Source organism: Dromaius novaehollandiae, chromosome 16 (genome assembly GCF_036370855.1).
Source record: "Dromaius novaehollandiae isolate bDroNov1 chromosome 16, bDroNov1.hap1, whole genome shotgun sequence".
In the NCBI taxonomy this organism is placed as follows: Eukaryota; Metazoa; Chordata; class Aves; order Casuariiformes; family Dromaiidae; genus Dromaius; species Dromaius novaehollandiae.
The window spans coordinates 20890826-20907640 of NC_088113.1; the positions used below are offsets into that span (position 1 = coordinate 20890826).

The 16815-nt window shown below is 44.6% G+C and overlaps 1 protein-coding gene across 3 annotated transcripts; it reads right to left on the minus strand.

Moving 5' to 3' along the window:
• Positions 1-6280: 6280 nt before the first annotated feature.
• Positions 6281-16790, minus strand: PLAGL2 (PLAG1 like zinc finger 2). 3 transcript variants are annotated; one of them, XM_064521716.1, is made up of 4 exons: positions 16665-16790; positions 13162-13313; positions 11044-11442; positions 6281-10106 (listed from the first exon to the last, which is right to left on the minus strand). In XM_064521716.1, exons 3-4 carry the CDS (start codon positions 11307-11309, stop codon positions 8885-8887), a joined length of 1488 nt encoding a protein of 495 aa, XP_064377786.1. In that variant the 5' UTR covers positions 11310-11442; positions 13162-13313; positions 16665-16790; the 3' UTR covers positions 6281-8884. The 3 variants fall into 3 exon arrangements, with proteins under 3 accessions (XP_064377786.1, XP_064377783.1, XP_064377784.1); XM_064521713.1 differs by having other exon boundaries at positions 13088-13313; XM_064521714.1 differs by having other exon boundaries at positions 13088-13309; positions 16665-16770.
• Between the last annotated feature and the right edge of the window lie 25 nt (positions 16791-16815).

The following is a 16815-nucleotide window of genomic DNA, read 5'->3' on the forward strand; positions in this document are numbered from 1 at the left end:
GACCTGCTCTCCTGGGTTCTCCTGAGCCACCTTTTGTGATTTTCTTCTCGTATCACTTACGCAGCCTCTTGTTTTAACACTTGCATGGTCTTTGACATGTAGCTTCAATTAGAAGCACAGCCTGGAATACACTTAGGTTTTCTACATAACGTTTTTCCCCTGGTAAACATCGCTGAACAGTGCAGTTTCTCCCACTGTGGCATGTGCTGTATACTGCTGTGTATTGTAATTAAAATGCCACCAGTCAAGGCATTTTTATTCTGCTTCTCACGGTACTGATTTCATGTGTTATATGATGAGACTGCTTAAGCAGCTCGGTTCTCTCACATGAAAAATGTGTGGTTTGACTTGCGTAGCACTAATGGATAGAGTACCACGATTGTCAGATGACTGACGGGGTGACGCCGTTTTGTGAATACGGCGCCTTCCACGGTGCTTTAAAGCAACAGTCAAGGATACGTGTACAGTCAAGAAGGGAGCTGTCATTTCCTTTTGACTAGCGTTTTGGAGGTGTGTTGGGGCTGTGGAAGCTGGACCTTCATTGCTGGCTTTCAGCTTAATGTCTTCACCAGTGCTTATGTGAAACACTGCAGCTATTTTTGGTTTGTGGGGTCTGTGTGGCAAGACAGCAGCAAGTTTCCTTTAAAGAAGATTAATGAGGGCTGCGTCTGCTGAATTAACCTGTCTTTTTGTGAAGTTCTGCCCAGCGAAGCAAGGGGAGATCCACAGCCTGGGCTTAGTGGGATGCTGGTGTTTGGGGCTGCTGAACCTCTGACGCTGATCAGCTGCTGAGACCAGAGTGAGCAAATACTTTAATCAGAACTCAAAGATTATCTGCGTAGTCAATGCTCCCCCTAAAGCAGTGTGAAGGAGGACTTCAGCTTCACCAACAAGACCATCTATGCTGAATTTTTCCTTTTCATTTTAAACAGGCTAGAAAAGTGGTACTACCTTAGTTGTGAAAATGGCACTTTCTACTGCTGTCCATACTGAGAATTAAACTAGTTCATACCTGGAAAAGTGTATGAACGCTGGAAATGGTTGTCGGCTTTTAAACTGTATCCTGAAAAGAGATCTCTGAGAGGACAGGATTCTTTTCCCTCTTTTCGCTACCCTCTGTCAAAATGCTGCTGTGACTGCGTTACAGATGCTTGTTGCTGGTGCTTTAAGGTTCGGTTCTTTTCCTCATTCGATTGCTGACTTTGTACAAGGGAGCGCGCACAGGCCTGAGCAGCGTGTCTGGGTTATCTGGCGGGGAGGAGTAGATGGCTGGAGTTATTCTAAATGCTTCCACGCTGCTGGTAGTTTTAGTGCAACCAGAGCTTCCTACCTAACAAACATTATTCTTGCTGAAACAAGATAACGGCATCAGCTGTTACTACACTCTGAAGCAGTGTCCTTTCATTTTTGGGGTCTTATTCTCTGCTTGAAAGAAACTTGGGTTCATGTAGGGAACTGGGTCCTTGACTTGCCTTATGATTCTTCATTTAATTAAAAAAAAAAAAAAATCCCTTCCAAGAAGACACTTGGGGCAGATAATTCAAATGCTTTTATTAAACAACTTTGTTATAAAAATGCTTTCAATTTGAACTTCATTTTGTAAAACAATGGAAAAACTAATTAGAGATGAACTGTACATTTCCTAATGGCACTTAGTATTTTTACAATTTAAAAAACTTGTCTTATAAAGCCCCAAAAATACTTCATTAAAAGAGGTTATTCACTGTGTATAAAAGTGCTAGAAAGTTTCTTTTCAGAGGAAAAAAAAAAGTCAAGCTTTAACCATGGGAAGCTTTTGGCCTTGACAGCTGTAGGAAAGGAGACCAGATACTGGTGCTTTGGAGATGCAGAAGTGACAGTGCGAATTGCAGCCACAGTGGAAGTTAAAGTGCTGCATCCCTTCCATCAGCTGTGATGGCTGAGAAGTTCCAAGCTGTTTCCCTCGGAAAAAGATGTTTACAGGCCCTGGATCAAATGCTGCCCTCTGGTCAAAGACTCTTGTAACATCAAGCAGGTGCCGCGCACTGGTACCCCAAGGCAGAATTTGTCCTGCTGGGCCATGGTGCACCTCGATAGGGAAAGGATTCTCGGCGTGACTCTGTCTTAGCTGTAAAGGCCACTCAGTAGCTTTTCCTCCAGCAGCAGTTTCAGAGCTTGGCGACTTCCGGGGGTGAGTCCTCATGGCTTCCAGGAGTTCCCTGTGCTGTCCCTCTTGCAACCACCCAGTTGTGAGACTACCTCTAAGGCAGATGTTTCTCCTTTTTTGTTAAATATCTTTGTTAAAGTAAAATGTTGATACAAATGTTACAAAACAAATTTTCTAAAAAAATAGTTTCTAGATATTAGGAAACACTACCAAAAAACCAGTCAAGGCTGAGGTACTAAGTAGGGCAGGGAGAAGTCATAAACTCGAGATGGGTTTCTAGCAAAGGTTGAATCTGCCATGCAGATTCCAGGCTGCTTAAAGCATCCAAATGTCAGCTCTTTGCCCAAATGTGCTGGATTGTGCACCGGTTTCAGTTGCATCTCGAAGCAGGGGTGCTGGTGCATACCAGAAGCACGAGCTTATGTGTTACCTTCAAGTGCAACGCAAGGAAGTGCAGGGGCAAATGGACTGCTGAGGCAAATGCCAGTAAGTGATCGTTTCATCTGGATGCTTAAGCCAGTGAGTGATAATATGTTGTAACTATTCCTGTGCTGTAGACTTTTATACAGAGCTTTCACTTTATCATCTCAGTATCTTTTGCATTAGACCTGATTGTCTACTTGCATAGTAGTTTCAGAGAAAGATACAGTGTACGAAGCAAATGCTGAGAATGAAGGTGAAGGTAACTGTCAAAACGTGTGGGGTTTTTTTTGTTTTTTGCTTGTTTTTAAAACAAAGATGCTCAGACTTTCATGTTGAGGATTATGTTTCTCTAACTGGAAATGAAGAGCTGACCTATATAATAATAATAATAATAAAAATCCAAATTTCACATTCTTTATCTTTGTAATGCCTTTAACTTGTCACTGTCACTAGCTGCTTTTTCTCATGTGATCTCTCAATACACAGAAGTTGTTTCTCTCACGCGTACTCATTGTGCATGTAGGTATTTAGAGACTAATGGAAAGGCCTATTGAAGACCTAGCTTCAAATAGGAGCATTCAGTGTCGAAGATACTTCCGTCTCTTCCTATAAGACTACCTGTATACATAAGCAATAAAAGGTACTTTCGATAGGAAAGTAAGAAAATCCCATGTTGTAGATTTGTGAGAAGCAGAACATGATCTTTTCTGTCTCTGCCTTTCTGATGACCAATTCAAAGATTTTTTGCTTGACCTGCTTCTACAGAGGTCTAAAGCATTTAGTGGTAAGTGGGCTGCGTAATAGTGGAGTTGGAGATGGCTCTGGGTGCAAATCGCATAGGAGCCCACTAAGGAAATGTCCTGGGAGAAAACTATTACCTTTCCAGGTCAGTGGAACCACAAAATGTCTGCAGTATGAGGAAGGATTCCTAAAAGATTCTGGTTATTGACCTGAATAAAGTGAGTACCTGGCGGGGGGGACGGGGGAATGGGACGTGACATGCAGGTAAGCCTAATGCAACTATATGTGAATTCATTGTGCAGCAAGGACAGCAGCACCTGAGAGGAATCTACTGACACTGGGGAGAAGGTGTGGGGGGAAGGTAAGGAACAGGAAATAAAGGGGTCCTGCAAGAACAGAGCTGTGTCAGGAGCAACAGCGGGTTTCTGTGTGTAGGTTTCAGTTGCTTTATGAAGGCAATTGGCCCGGCGCTCTACGGGGACAGCGACAAAGCCTGGGAGCGGTACCAAGGTCAACGATGCACGATGATGCACTATAAACCAAACTGCCTTCCCGTACCGTGCAGGTGCCGGGTATGACTGTATTTAGAGCTTTAGATGTCAACTCTCACCTTTGAGAATGGGGAAAAAATACAAGAGCTAAGTTATGAAAAAGAAATAAGTAAATTTTGGATAAAGACGGAAACCCATAATGTTTTAATGAAGTGGTTCTGTTCAAGCCATTTTACTTGAATTCATGCACTTCACCCTTCAATAGCAGAACACCTAAAGGGCTTGGGCAAGCCATTAACTAAAAACAGGCACCCAAGGGAGAATCCTATGAGCCTGAGAAACCAGGCTTAGAGAGGATAAGCAAGACGGCAGGGTGATTGAGGAAAGCACCTTTGAAGAATTCTTTGTTAAAGTCTTAATTGCAGGCAGTAGCAAATACCTCTGCAGGATTATTCTTTCCAGATTGCAAAGGTGATGCAATGTCAGAGAAAGGAAATGGGGATTTTTGGAATGAACTGCAGGAAATCTTCCCAGCAGCTGCAATTCACCTGTCAGCAATGAAGGAATTAAAGAACAAAGAGCTGAGCTTCCAACAAAAGTACTAGGATCATCAATCTCTCTGAGGGGGAAAAAGGGATCCCCATTGAAGTGACAACAGTTTTCAATGTTATTTGAGGCTAAAGGCCAGGCACTATTGTGAGGCAGTTGAACAGGACAACAAAATGCTGTACGTGGATATTCTGTCAAGTGAAATTCAGTGGAAACAAACGCAAGTTAATGTGTTGTTCCTTCATACAAATGAATTTTGAGCCAGCTATAATCCCATGGGGGAAAAGATCTTCAGACTTTCACACAGCTCTAGAAATCTGAGCCTGGGAGGGACTGGTTAGGGGAGTTAACCCTGTGCTGCCATGGGAATGGCTTGTCTTGTACATTTTCTGATGAGTGAGCTGCAATGATACTTATTTCTAGTGAGACGTTATGCCCTTGCCTTTTTGAGAATTTAGGGAGACTGTGACTTACAATTGCTGGCGTGTTTGTGCCCTGTTCTTCCACAGACTTGCTCCCTCTTTTATCTCATCTTCACAATTTCTGTGGATCTTAAACCCCCAAGTCAGCCACACTTCTTAAAATATTCCTTTACTCAACTAAACCCTTCTGGCCAATTACTTGCTGTAGCTGTTTCTCTTGGGTTCAATTTGTTGACACCTTTGTGATATAGCTGTGCCTGGAATAAAGATATCGTTACGGGATGATTCACAGGGCTCTCCCACTGAAGCAGGCCTGTATTTAGCAGTTGTAATTCTCATCTTTGGGGTCTTTCTGCCTTGTACTCTGCTAGTGGGATAAGAATGTGACACTTGGACTTGCATAGTGTTTATTAGAGATGAGTTTTATCTGTTCTGACAGATTCATCCTCTGAGTTGTATTGCTCTCTCAAACAACGGGTGCTTAGTATCTCAAATATCACAGAGCTTCTCTGCTGTCCTGTCTCAGTGTAAAAACAAATCTTCCTTGCTGTCTCATTTATTCATTTATCCTCTTTCAAATATTGCTTTAAAAATGCCTCTCTTCCGTCCAAACTATTTTGTGTCTCTGAGGCTGGCTTAACTTGTATTTGTCATGGGTGAATTGCAATAATATCTTGCACCATAGAGCTCCTTCTCTTGGCCTCCAAATGATCTGCAAAATAGGAATGCATATATGGAAATATAATGCCTGATCCTATATTCACTGACATCGATGCTTTGGGTCTTTGTTTGAAGAGCACTTTCATATTCACCCACCACTCCCTACAGTCTCCCTATCCTAATAATCATCTTATGATAGAAAGTAGCATGATGACTTATACATCCCTAAGCCTTGATTAAAAAAAAAACTTTGTGACAAAACTTACTTTTTCTTAATCCTATAATGAGCGTAATGGGATGCTGTTCCCTCATGCACAAGTGTCATGAACATAAACAGTACAGTTTTTCACTGTGCTACAGCAATCATTCTCAGAATGTGATAAGTTTAACATTATACTTTCTCTACAATTGCATAAGCAAGAGCTTGTCTAAGCTGACTTATAATCATTTTTATAATAATTTATTGAAGTTCAGTGCGTATTTCCTAATGAATTTAGATTCTGAGGTGGTGCAGCTCATACGTTCAAAATTTTCTCTTATGAACTAGCTGAAATTTTTTCACTAACTTCACAAAATAATTTATTGTGTGAATTAAGTATTCAGGATTTTGACTCAAAGTTGTCTCGTTAGTTTTAGACTGGCTGAGAAAATATTTGCAAATCATTAGTTCTGCTGGGGAACAGGAACTCAAATTCAGGTTCCAGGGCAAACAGTTGGTATTAGCATGAGCTTGCTTTCTGTGAACACGGTCTTTTTGTTGGTTTAAACTTTTATTTAATTCACAAATGTTACTGCAAGTCTGCTTGTTAGAATAGCTGTGGAAAGCAAATCACACGTGCAAATAGTAGTGAAATGAATTCCATTTATTCTTTGACAGACTACTGGTAGGAAAGAGATGTCTGGCTCTAAGTTTAGCTACCACGGCTAAAGAAATTCCAGTGATGACAGCTGTTCAGAGTACAACACAGGCAAAAAGCAAGAAAGCTGAATGTTATGAAACGGAAGAAAAAAAAGTGTATGATGGTATTGCATAAATCTGATGCATCTTCACTTGCAGGAAACGATCAGTTCTGACCACTTATTTCTCAGAAAAAATTCTCTCAACTGAAGACGGATAAGGCTTGCGTATGTGATAACATTGTGAAACTCTTTACTTTGCAAAGAGAAAAGCAACAGAAGACAGGATTGAGGTATTTAATGATGGTAAACAGAAGACTAGCTGACATGCCCTATTTACCTTTTCTATGTTAGAGAACAAGAAGGCACTCGTTGAACGTTGAAAGGCAACATTTTAAGTGGAGAAAAAGAAGTACTGCATTTAACTCAGGGAGATCATTGCCACAGGATATTGCTGAGGTAAATAAATTTTATATTACATTTTGATACAAAAGTATTATTTGCAGCATTGCTGGCTAACCTAAAACAATTGATCTATGTTTTGGAGAATCAATGGATCACTAAATAGTCATTCTGGGAAGAATTACTAAACTAAATTAAAAATAAAATTCTTGAGTAAAATGGAAGGGGGACAAGCCTACGAACAAACGAAGCACAGCTAATGTCATGCTGTGGGATCAATGGCTCAGCAGAAAGTAATATGCACTAACTGAAATGGATGTATTCTGGGGAAAGGAGGGAAGACAGTATCTGGCTTCATTGAAGGAGCTGAGATAACAGAGTAGAGGTAGATTTTGCATTTTTTAAATTTATGGAGAACAATATTGATAGATTTCCTAGTTTATATTGGCCTATGATGAGTCCTGCATGCTGAGGTATGAAGATCTGCGTGTCTATATTCATAAACATGCACTAAAGTATAGCAAGATTGACCTTCACGTGTTACTCTCTCGAGTACAAGTGCCCAGGAAAATGAGAACAGGAGACAATACAAATGCTAAATGACACTGGCAGTTCACTGCCACTTAACAGTTTAACCCTTTTGCTATCAGTAGGTAAACATTCCATAAAAGAACTTAAGAGGTGGAACAGGGAGCAAGGGAAGCAGAAATTTAAGTTCAGGAGGCAAGGCTTGAGGAAGAGAGAACAAAAAGGCCTGTGGCTCCAAATCTTAAGTGAAAAGGTGACTGCAGGTCCAAGCCCTCAGCTTTTGTTAGAACTATTAGTGTTGGGGAAAATGTTTCAAATACAGTGACAAACTGTAAATGAACCTGGGACCAATTTTTTTTCCTCCTGATTCCTGGATGTCATCACCCTAGAATGGAGGTCAAAATTTATCTCTTGAGCTTAGACAGCATGGTACTGACCTCACTGAATGGTTGTGGTTTAAAAAAAAAAAGAAAGAAAAAAAGAAAAAAAAAAGAAAAAACCCTAGAAACTCATATTCTGTCCTTCATCTCAAGGCAGGTGTCAGACGTCTGTTCCCGTACAGCTCTGGTACGACAGCACCTGATGCTGCGAGCCCCTAGCTCCTCACCTTGCTTTTTCACGTGCTTTGGTTTCCAGAACAGATGCATGATCTGTTTGCCTGTACGCTTTACTTAAAAGGGCTCTACCCATACACCACAAAAACAAGCTAAGTTTGAGAGTTGCTCCATCCTCTTGATGCATATGGATAGCCAGAGGGAATATGCAGGAAACTGCCACTTACAGTGGCAGGGGCTGAAATGGTCCAAGAAAGCAGTGTATTTCCCCATGGGGGAAGAACTTGAAAGTGAAGAGAAATCAGTGCAACCTGACTTCATTGTGTAAACAGTGTTCTAGCTACACCAGATATAAAACCAGTGTATTCTGGTGCCTCCTATTTTGTAATGGTGGAAACAGATTTATGTTGTGTAAACAATGTTCACTGTAATGAGTTTAACCTAATGGCTCTGTAAAGAAAAATGAGGTGATGTGTCTGAAATCACTGTGTAAACGGTCTTGTTACCTAACACTGATGTGGAGTAAGCGGTATTAGGTGGAGTAAGCTGTATTAGGTGATAGGATGAGAGGTAGTGGGGAAGGGCGGCCTCTTCCCCATTGGCTTCATATAGAGCAGGTATCCTGACTTCTCCTCCTCCTCCGTGTGGAGGTATTGACTATTTTGCCAGAATTGCAGTGTGATAATATGAAATGGAAGCTGGACTCTTCAAAAGTTTAGCCCAAGATGAAAGAGTCTCAACTCCTTCTCAGGGTCAGTCCCTTCCCAAAGAGGAACACAGCTCCAGGATCTCAGGGAAGGTCAGTGCTAAGTGTGGCTCCTGATTCACAGATTAAAAATTAGATAAAATATATCCAGTCTATTAGCTGAAATCTTTTCACTGTACAGGACTGGGACTTGCAAGGGGATATCTGCTGCTCCAGTCTACAAGTGCTCCCTCCAGCGATCAGAAACCTCCTGTCTGAAACAGCTTTGAAAAGCTTTCACACCCCAAAGGGAAGTAAGTTGTGCGTTTTTAAGGCTCTCCACAAAAGGGTGACTGAAAGATCTGTTCTCCAGTGCTATTTTCAGCTTATTGGAATGCCTGGTGGAAACGTGGCAGTGTGGTTGTGCTCAAGCTGGAGGTGAAAACAGGGGGCAATGAATGGAGGGGACCAAAGTTCAGTGAGGCCCCAGTTCCAGGAGATTCTTGAGGTTGATGTTGCAAAGTGGTAAGCAGTGGCTGCGTCTCCCCCTGTGAGTAGCCCATGACCAATCCCCCTGAAGATACAGGTGGATTGCAAGGAGGAAGATTTAGGGGGAGGAAGCCAAGAAGATGGGAAAAGTCCATGTTAGCAGCACAGAGAGCCTCTGAAAGGTTAGCAGGGCTCTTGGAAAGCAAAGCCTCATCCAGAGGGGGTGGCTGAGGCGAAGAGGACTGAGGCTCACCAGATGAGAGAGACAGACTGCCAGGGAAGTCTGACAAAAAGCTGTCCACCTCTACTTTGGGTAGTTTCTCAGGCAAATATGAGGTAGATCCAAGCTGATACTTTGGAGGAGGTTGCGGTGGGGAGGAGATGGGAGAAGAAGACTCCAGAGGATAGCTCATTCCCATTGGAAGAGAATTAGGAACCAAAGAATGGGGCATCCCTGAGCTTGGCATGGTTTGGAGGTGTGTACTGTACATGCCCACAGGCAACATGCCAGGGAAGCTCTTACCACCTATCATGTCTCTGGATGCCATACATAGGACTGGACTCAGCTCTTCTTTCACTGCTACAGATGAGCTGCAGCTTAGGAGACCCAACATGTCAACTGGCTCTGTCTTTATCTTCAGCAGTTCCTGGGAGTGGCTTTTCTTCATGTGCCTGGTCAGATGATCTTTCCGCCCAAATCTTTGAGCACAGTACTGGCACAGGAAGTCCTTCCGCCCCGTGTGTACTACTAAATGTCTCCGCACGTCTTTCCGAGTGTAGAAGCGCCGATCGCAGTGGTCACAGGGATGCTTCTTTTCTTTTGCTCCACCGGAGGCCCGCCGAGAATGAGCTTTGAGGTGCTCCAGCAGGACTTGGGTACTTTCAAACGTCTGGAGGCATACTTTGCAGCTAAGATCACCACTAGCAGCTGCGTGCATGGCCAGATGCCGCCTGAAGCCGAGTTTCGTGTTGTAGTTCTTGCCACACTCAGGACAGTGGAGGGCCTCCTTGTTGGGATCGTGGGTCTGGAGGTGGTTGCGCAGGTGATCTTTCCGGTGGAACATCTTCTCACAATACATACACTGATGAGGCTTCTGAGCAGAGTGAGTGGCCATATGCCTTTTGGGAGAAAAGCAGGAGAGTTTAGACTAGAGTCCAACCCCCTAAGAGAATACACGCTATTTTCTCAAGATTTTCCTTGTGTTCTACAGTTAATGGCACAAAAATGCTGGCTGGAATTTTAATGCTACTAAAAAGATGCTGAACGGACAGCCTGGGCAGCAGCGGTTCTCCAGGCTCAGAAGCACATTTCTAACAACAGTTACAGCAACTGTTTAAGCGGTGCCTGTCCTGCCTAGAACACATCACCTCTGCACTTGAATACTTCTGTCTTCTACTCAGCTCCTGTTCTCTCTGTTGAGGCTACCAAAAGGGGAAATGACAAAGACAACCTTGGCAGTCTATGACAAGAAATGCTTGTCCACTGGTGAGACCACTTCATTTCATCGAGAGGCATCAGATTGTGGCAATGTCTGTTGACTACCACTGTGGACTGATTTCACATTGGTATCTTACTTTATGAAACCGTGGTTCATCTAGTCTTCAAGTTCCTAGTGATCTTATAGCTTTTTTTTCTACCCTATATTTCAATACACAAATGGAAGCTATACTTCTTCATGCTAGAACAATAACTGCCACAGAAATGTTCCTGTGATTAAAGTTACAGAGGTAGGGCTTACGTAATATGAGTGCTACTCTTGCTTTTCAGGTTGGTTTTTTTTAATCTGTGAATTTCACTTTATGCTTCCATTTCCTCCTTAGTAATACAGAAAATATCTTGAGCTCAGGATAAAGTATTATGTGAGGTTCTCTGGAAGGTGCTTAAACAGATGCCAAGTATGGTAATGTCTGGGACTCAACTGCTTTGCAAGGTAACAAGGGCATTCCCCCTCCTCCACCTTCTCAGAAATTATATCAAAAAACCATCATGGAGGGGTTTTCCCCTCTCTTCTGGTAGGGGAGAACTGTTCTGCAGAGGCACTCAGCAGTTACCTACCTATATAGCTTGTACTTAGAAGCAAAGGCTTTGCCACAGTGCAGCTGAGGACAGTTGTATGGTCTCTGCTCAGTATGAGAAAGTGTGTGAGCTCTCAGCTTGTCCACATTAGGGAAGGAGGTCTCCGATATTTCACATTGGCATTTTCCCTGACTTTCGGTCTCTTCACCTCTTGGTCTGGGGACTAATTTCCAGCCTGTCTCCTCCTCCTCCTCCTGCTTTGCATCTTGAATCCAGTTGGGGACACTGGGGAAAAATGCCGTCATGGCAGGTCTAGTAGAACATGGCCATGTCAAGCAGAACTCAAGCCTGCGGGTGTCTGGCTGTGACGTTGTCCTGGTACTGCCGTCAGCTGGAACCTTCTGTGGTGAAACTGCTTTAATAGCAAAAAATCTTCATCTGAAATCACAGAATAGTGTTAAGACACTGCATCTCTCACCTGTGCACACAAAAATGTATGAGCATTCAACAAGCACCATAAATACGTGAAGATGTCTTGTATGTCGCATGTTCACAGACAAGGGAAACTCCCATCTCTAGAATGTCTGTGTTTTGCAGAATAAAATGTAGTCAATTACGTTACTGTGTGGCATAGCAGATCAGCTAGAGAGAGCTTCCAACACGGGAGTGCTAGATTTGAGCTTAACCCACGTAGGTATCTATACGGCTATCCACCACATGAGATGAAGTGCCAGCAGTAGTTGATGCATTCTGAGCACAGCAGGGATAATTTACTGCAGAGCAGAAAAACATCAAATCACTTCTCTAACACAGAGGATGAGGTTCTTTTCTCCCTTAACCCGTTTCCCTTTGATTCCCTGAATAAAATGATGTTAAACTCTTGTGAATAACTTTTTTTGCAACTATTAAGAGCCAGTGTCACTTGTTGTATTCATTTTCTTCTGAAATATTGCAGGCGGGTGTCTCTGCAGCTCTAATTACCTCACCTTTCCCAGCTTTTTTTGTGGATCCCTTTTCATCCCCTTTTTGCATATACTTTGTAGCTTATTCTCACTTGCTCTTGATCATTATTCATGTGGGATTCTCTTCTAGAGCTTCTCTGAAAAACTAAGGTTCTCATGTAATTTTTTTTTCATCCGCTCTGCTACAAACCTGGTGAACTGGTAAAACCACCTCCTAGCAAACCAATCTGAATTACTATACATGGGTCAACAGGACTGTGGAAGAAAACCTGCTACTATCAGCAACACCGCACCTTTTTCGAGAAGATAACAGGTGCTATTTCTCTTCAGGGTATGTTTAGTCATTGTATTTTCTCTTTTCTACTGCAGGGCAGATTCTACCTCTCTGGATTAGCACATTTTCTACAGTAATGAGCAAATATCCTTCTTTTACAGTCTCAGCCATTGATGCAGAAAGTCAAACTGTTTCCTCCTCAACAAAATATACCTCCTACATCCTCTTCATCTATGGGTATTCTCTGTTGGCTTTCATATTGGTGAACATCTATATTAATCACTGTTGGCAGGTTGGTCTTAAGTTGTGTTTGTCTTGTGCATAAAGTCCTGCATTTTTATATGGTTCCACCAGCACCTGAACTGGTAAGTGGTTAGCTGGAATAAAAACCTCAGAATAGATCTCTTTCGTTAAAGTTAGCTGCCTGAGAAACTCTTCTTAAAATAGCATCAAACCCTCAAACTCTTTCTTTCTCCATGATTGCTTCAGAGGGAGGAACTTCCTGCCTGCACATCAACATGAGTGCCAGTTGTGGGCAGGATGTGCAACTACGAGGGAATGAACCTACCCCCATAAAGAAAGTGCACGACTGAATGTTATGAATAGATGAAACAACAATAACTGCAACTACACAATCAAATCACGATACCATGAATGGTTCCCTCAGGGTGAAAACACTGGGAAATGGGATGATTCTAGGAAAACGTTTCACTAAGTATGAGGTTTCAAAATAACCATCAAGAACAGAATTTCATTTTATGAGGACTGAGCCTACTTGAGCAGACCACAAGAAAGAAAGGACTAAAACTGCTGAGATATCACAGTGTGATGTGATGGTTCCTTCTACCTCTCAGGATGCAGGCGTCCTCTGTTTCAGAGCAATCTTGCTTTGTAGGTGTCTTAAGATTATGAATGTTTCACCTCTGTACGAGATGGGTGCTGAAAAGGATAAATGTTCTCTGTCTCCTGCTTCAGAGCTTTGCACACGTTCCAAGAGTCTCTACCGCTTTCTCCAGGTATTTGCTTCTTTCCCTCTGAACAAGCTCAGCCATCTGTTCCAGTTCCAAAGCTACCTGAGAAAAGACAAAGTTCGAATGTTGCTGTCTTTAATATTAAGGCATATAAACTGTCACCTTCAGAGCAGAAACCCAAATACTCACAAATGAGTTAAGAAATAATTTCCCTGTAATCAATTATTGTAAAATTTCATGAATCTTCCTTTAAAATTTTAAGGTTCTAGGAAGAAAAAGGGCTAACTATTTGGGTGTTTCTAATTCTAAATACATATCACAGGACACTAACAGCTGTGGAATAAGAAAAAAATATAGATGAGGGTCTTGCATAGTATCAGTGAAACTCTATTGCAACCTGGTCCAGTTAAAAGTAATAAATAGCATTAGAATAGCAACAGATCTTTGGAAAAGTAACGACATAATTCATGCTTGGCTAATAAACTCTCTGCATGATCTATATTTTCATTTTTAAAAGATCTCAACTAGGTTTTTTTATGCAACATTTCCCTAAAGAATGTTTCCAATGTGTTCACTGTTGAGTGCAACTCTAGCCACCAGAGAGAAACAGTCACTATTTCTTGGAAATCTCTGATATACTTAACCTATACCTGCTCAGAAAACATCTTTTTGATTATAGAATCTATACCAGCACTGGGAAACCTGCTCAACATAAAAAGTTTAGTACTAGTCCTTGAAAAATATTTCTAGCCCAAAGAGCTCAAGAGATCTCAGATCTGATGGTTATGAAAAACTCCCATCATCAGGTCAATCTTCCTCTCCTTCAGTTCTACAGAGGTTAAGAGGTTGTCATGGTGAACAGAGAGCTGAAAAAAGTTTCATCCATCTGAATGCTGGGTTCCCATCAGCTACCAATTAATATGAAATATTTCATTTCTATATATATCACGTTTGTGCAAATTAAAGCTAGAAGAGATCATTTCAGGTGAGGGAGCATATGCTGTGTATGAGATTCCACCCATTTATCCTCGTACAGAAAACAAGATGGTATGTCTGAGTAAGTATATAACACAAAAAAGCGCTCAGCCTTGACTGAAAGACCTCGGGATAGAGAGCACACCACCTGCTTTGACAGTTTGTTCCACTGTTTAATCATTCTCAAATTATGGTTCAGTTACGTAGCACTTATAGCTGCACAATTTCGGCACCTAGATACCACTCTGGTGATGCAGAGCACCATGCCCTCTACTGCACAGGAAAACTCCGTGACCTGTTCTGGGAACCAGATCAGGGAACTGATCCACGTTAAAAATAATCAGGAGAAAATAAAAGGTGCCTGGATCAATCCTCTGATCTGACCAACAACACAGCCGCACGGCTCTCGGTGCAGTGGGCGCACAGCATTAGGCAGGTGGGCACAACGGGCCTGGAAGGCCGACTGTTGACTTCCTGTATTGTGGAGCTGCAGTTTCTCTTTTCACAGAATCAGAAAACAGCTGGGGATAGCGGGGACCTCTGGAGATTACCTGGTCCAACCCCCTGCTCAAGCTGGGCCAGCTAGAGCAGCTCACCCAGGACCAAGTCCGACAGGTTTTGAGTATCTCCAGGGATGAAGACCACACAACCTCTCCGCGCAGCCTGTTCCACTACTCAACCACCCGCATGGTAACAAAGTGTATTCTTGTGTTCAGATGGGATTTCCTGTGTTTCAGTTTGTGCCCACTGCCTCTCATCCTGTCACTGGCAACCACTGAGAAGAGTCTTGCTGTCTTCCTTACACCCTCCCATCAGATCTTCATACGCACTGATAAGATCCCCACGAGCCATCTCTCCTCCAGGCTAAAACAGTCCCTGCTCTTTCCCTAAAGGGCGTCTCTCACGTCTAATCTGAACTGGTCTGTCCTTGGCTTCTAGCTGCTGAGTCTCGTTATGCCTTTGCTAAGGAGCTGCCCCAGTACCGTCGCTTTTCTTTCCGAGACATGGAATGGTTGAGCTTCTGCATTTTGTGGTGGGACTGGGGAAGCTGCCTACGGGCTCCTGCGCCCGCACAGTCCTGGCCACCTGCTCCTGCCCCGCGCTGCCACGGCTATTCGTATGTCTGCGCAGTGCTTTGGCTGAAAGAACTTACTGGCCGAAAAGGAACTTCTTTAGATTTTCCTCTCCCAGCCAGAGCAGGTGCCTGGTCAGGTTTGCTACAGTATTTAAAGTCATTAAAGCTTAAACTGGATAAAGCAGAAGGTACTAGCTGTGCAGCAGAAATGGGAGAACAGAACCCATGACAGAAACTCAGCTGAGCGCTGGAATTCAACTTAGGCCAGTGTCGTATCCCAAACTCACCCTCTGGACAACCTAAGCCTGGGCATCAGATGTAGCATCAGTCTGTCTGAGACGTGGGTTCACTCATCTTTTATTGACTTTGCTACACGTTGACCACTGACCGTAACACCTTAAAACCCTGCAACAACATTCATCAGAGCTCATCTTTCAAGGCCTTCATGCACCATAGTGAAGTTACTCCATGCTCTTCCTCAGAGTGCTTTAATTAAGTTTGGCTCTGACCCCTGACTATAAAACATTGGTGCTAGATCTCAAATCACTTTTGTGGCTCTTTTGTGCACCCTCTGCTGTTTTCCAACATCCTTTTTTTGAAAAAGGAGTGACTGCTAGACCTGGATGCAACACTTCAGCACCAGCCTTGCCAGTGCAACGCGGGGATGTAAAAACCGCTGTCCCAGCTCCCTGCGCACCCAGGGCTCGTGTTAACCCCCTCGTTACACTGCTGCCATGGTGCTCCACGCCGTGGTGTTCCACGCGGACCAACGCGTCACTCTGGTCCCTCACTTCCCCTACGAAAGCCACTGTTTTCTGGCAGGGAGCGACTTGGTTTCCAGGTTTGTAACTTCTCCTGTAAAAACCCGGTCACTTCCCTGGCGAACGGCGCGTAACCTTCCCCCCCCCGGGCCTTCCCATCGCCTTCGCCCCTCGCGTGGGCGCCGAGGGAGCGCGGCACCTGCTCCGCGCCCGGATAAGGCCCTGCCGCCCCTGCCCCGGGCTCCGGGGGGAAGCGGGGAAGGGGGGAGCGCCCGCCCCGGCTCCCCCCGCCCCGCAGCCCCCGGGCACGACGCGGCGGCGGGCGGCAGCCAGCGGCCCCCGCGGCAAGATGGCCCCAGGCGCGGCGGCGAGCGGGGCTCCCCCGGGGACCGGGGCTCGGGCGGCAGCGGCGCGGCTGCCCCGGGGGGGCGGCAGGGCCGCACGTGCCCCCGCCCCGCCCCTCCCCCCGTCTCCATGGCGCACCGGGGGGGAGGGGCGCGCCCGGCCTACGCCCCCCCCCGCCCCTCGCGGCCCCGCCGCCCCCTCGCCCGGCCGCGCAGGGGAGGGGAGGCGAGGGGAGGGGGCCGCCGTGACGCCGCCCCGCTTCCGTCGGCGCCCGCTCCCGCCCCCCGCCGCACTCACCCGGTCGCCCCGGGCGCCGCCAGGCGCGGCTGCGGCCCCGGCCCCGGCGGCCCCATTGTGCGGGGCATTGTGGGAGTGACGCCGCGCTCGCGCTCCCGCTTCCGCCTCGATGGTGGCCGCTTCCCGCTAGAGCGGCCGTTCCGGCGGGCCC